Source organism: Curcuma longa, chromosome 7, assembly GCF_044706935.1.
Source record: "Curcuma longa cultivar G26 ecotype Majalengka, Jawa Barat chromosome 7, ITB_CL_G26_1.1, whole genome shotgun sequence".
NCBI lineage: Eukaryota > Viridiplantae > Streptophyta > Magnoliopsida > Zingiberales > Zingiberaceae > Curcuma > Curcuma longa.
In genome coordinates, this window is record NC_133867.1 from 12,303,721 (window position 1) to 12,305,366 (window position 1,646).

Genomic DNA, 1,646 nt, shown 5'->3' on the forward strand with positions numbered 1-1,646 from the left:
TGGTGGGATAGAGTAAAGACTAAGAGGCCAATTAATGAGATGAAATGGACGGACTTCGAATCGGAATTCTTTGAAGAGTTCTTCCATATGCGGGTGACCAACAAGCATTACGACGAATTCACGGAATTTCGTCAAGGCGATCTGACAGTTAGCGAGGCTGTCAAAAGATTTAACCGGCTAGCACGTTTATGTCCGGAGCTGGTCCGTACTGAGAAAGAGAAAGTTCGTCTTATGCTGAAGATGTTGCGGCCCGAGATAGCTATGAATGTGGCTGGCGGAGTAAATAAACCGCAGACTACGGAGGAACTGATCAGTGGTGCTTTAACTACTGAGCATTACCTGAACAGTATGAAGCAGCAAAAGAAGACACCGACTGAGGTCAAGACTGAGAACAAAAACCACTTTCATGGAGGTCATAACCGCAAAGATAAAAAGAAATGGAACAAGTCTAAAGGCGGTTCAGCAAATAAGAAGCCCAAGTACACCCCATGCGCAAAGTGTGGAAAGCCTCACCCTGGAGAATGCCGCTTGGGTACAAATAAATGTTTTATCTGCGGAAAAGAAGGGCATAAGGCTCAAGCCTGCCCTACTAAATTCCAAGCAGCATCTCAGCAGCCTCAGCCGCAAATGCAGTATCAGAAGGCACCTGCCTCACTGCATTATATGCAATCTACACTGGAAGGACCTCATATAGGTCAAGGAAGATTAGAGGCCCCTCCAGTTATGACCAACGCAAGGGTTTTCTCTCTCACTAAGGAGGATGTGGCGAATGCTTCAACGGTTGTCACAGGTCAGATATTTATTTACAGTCAGTATGCTACTGCATTATTTGATACTGGGGCAACGCATTCGTTTATTTCCATGTTGTTTGCTAAGAAGATAGATATACCCTTACAAGTCCTAGATAGTAAATTTTTAACAACACTGCCTTCGGGAGAAATAATGGCATCTACCCATATGTTGCGTGCCGTACCAATCGGAATCGCAGAAAGAGAACTCTACTGCGATCTGATAGTGCTAGACATGCAAGATTTTGATGTCATATTGGGTATGGATTTTCTGAGCAAATACGGTGCTTCTATCGAGTGCCGTAAGCGAAGAGTAGTATTCCAGCCTGAAGCTGAGTCTGTGTTTGAATTTATTGGAGAGCCAAAAAGGAGAACTGGAAAATTCTTATCGGCTCTAAAAGCACAGAAGATGTTAAACAAGGGATACACTGGTTTTCTCGCTTATGTGATTGATACAACTCAAGTTAAGGAGCAGAAGCTTGAGGATGTCAGAGTTGTATGCGATTATCCAGATGTGTTTCCAGATGAGTTGCCCGGGTTAGCCCCAGATAGGGAAGTGGAATTTGAGATCGAACTGGTTCCTGGTACTAATCCGATCTCAAAGGCACCCTATCGTATGACACCTGCTGAATTGAAGGAGCTTCAAGTTCAGTTACAAGAGTTACTGGATAAGGGTTTTATTCGCCCTAGTCATTCCCCATGGGGAGCTCCAGTACTATTTGTAAAGAAGAAGGATGGAACTATGCGCCTGTGCATAGATTATCGAGCACTAAATAATGTGACGATAAAGAACAGATATCCTCTTCCAAGGATAGATGATCTGTTTGATCAATTGAAAGGAGCCACGGTTTTCTCGAA

The 1,646-nt window shown here is 43.9% G+C and overlaps 1 protein-coding gene across 1 annotated transcript; it reads left to right on the forward strand.

The window, feature by feature from the left end:
• Nucleotides 1-231: 231 nt before the first annotated feature.
• Nucleotides 232-908, forward strand: LOC141832651 (uncharacterized). Its single transcript, XM_074720114.1, has 2 exons — nt 232-790; nt 880-908. The coding sequence occupies exons 1-2, from the start codon at nt 232-234 to the stop codon at nt 906-908; spliced, it is 588 nt and encodes a 195-aa protein (XP_074576215.1).
• Nucleotides 909-1,646: the final 738 nt, after the last annotated feature.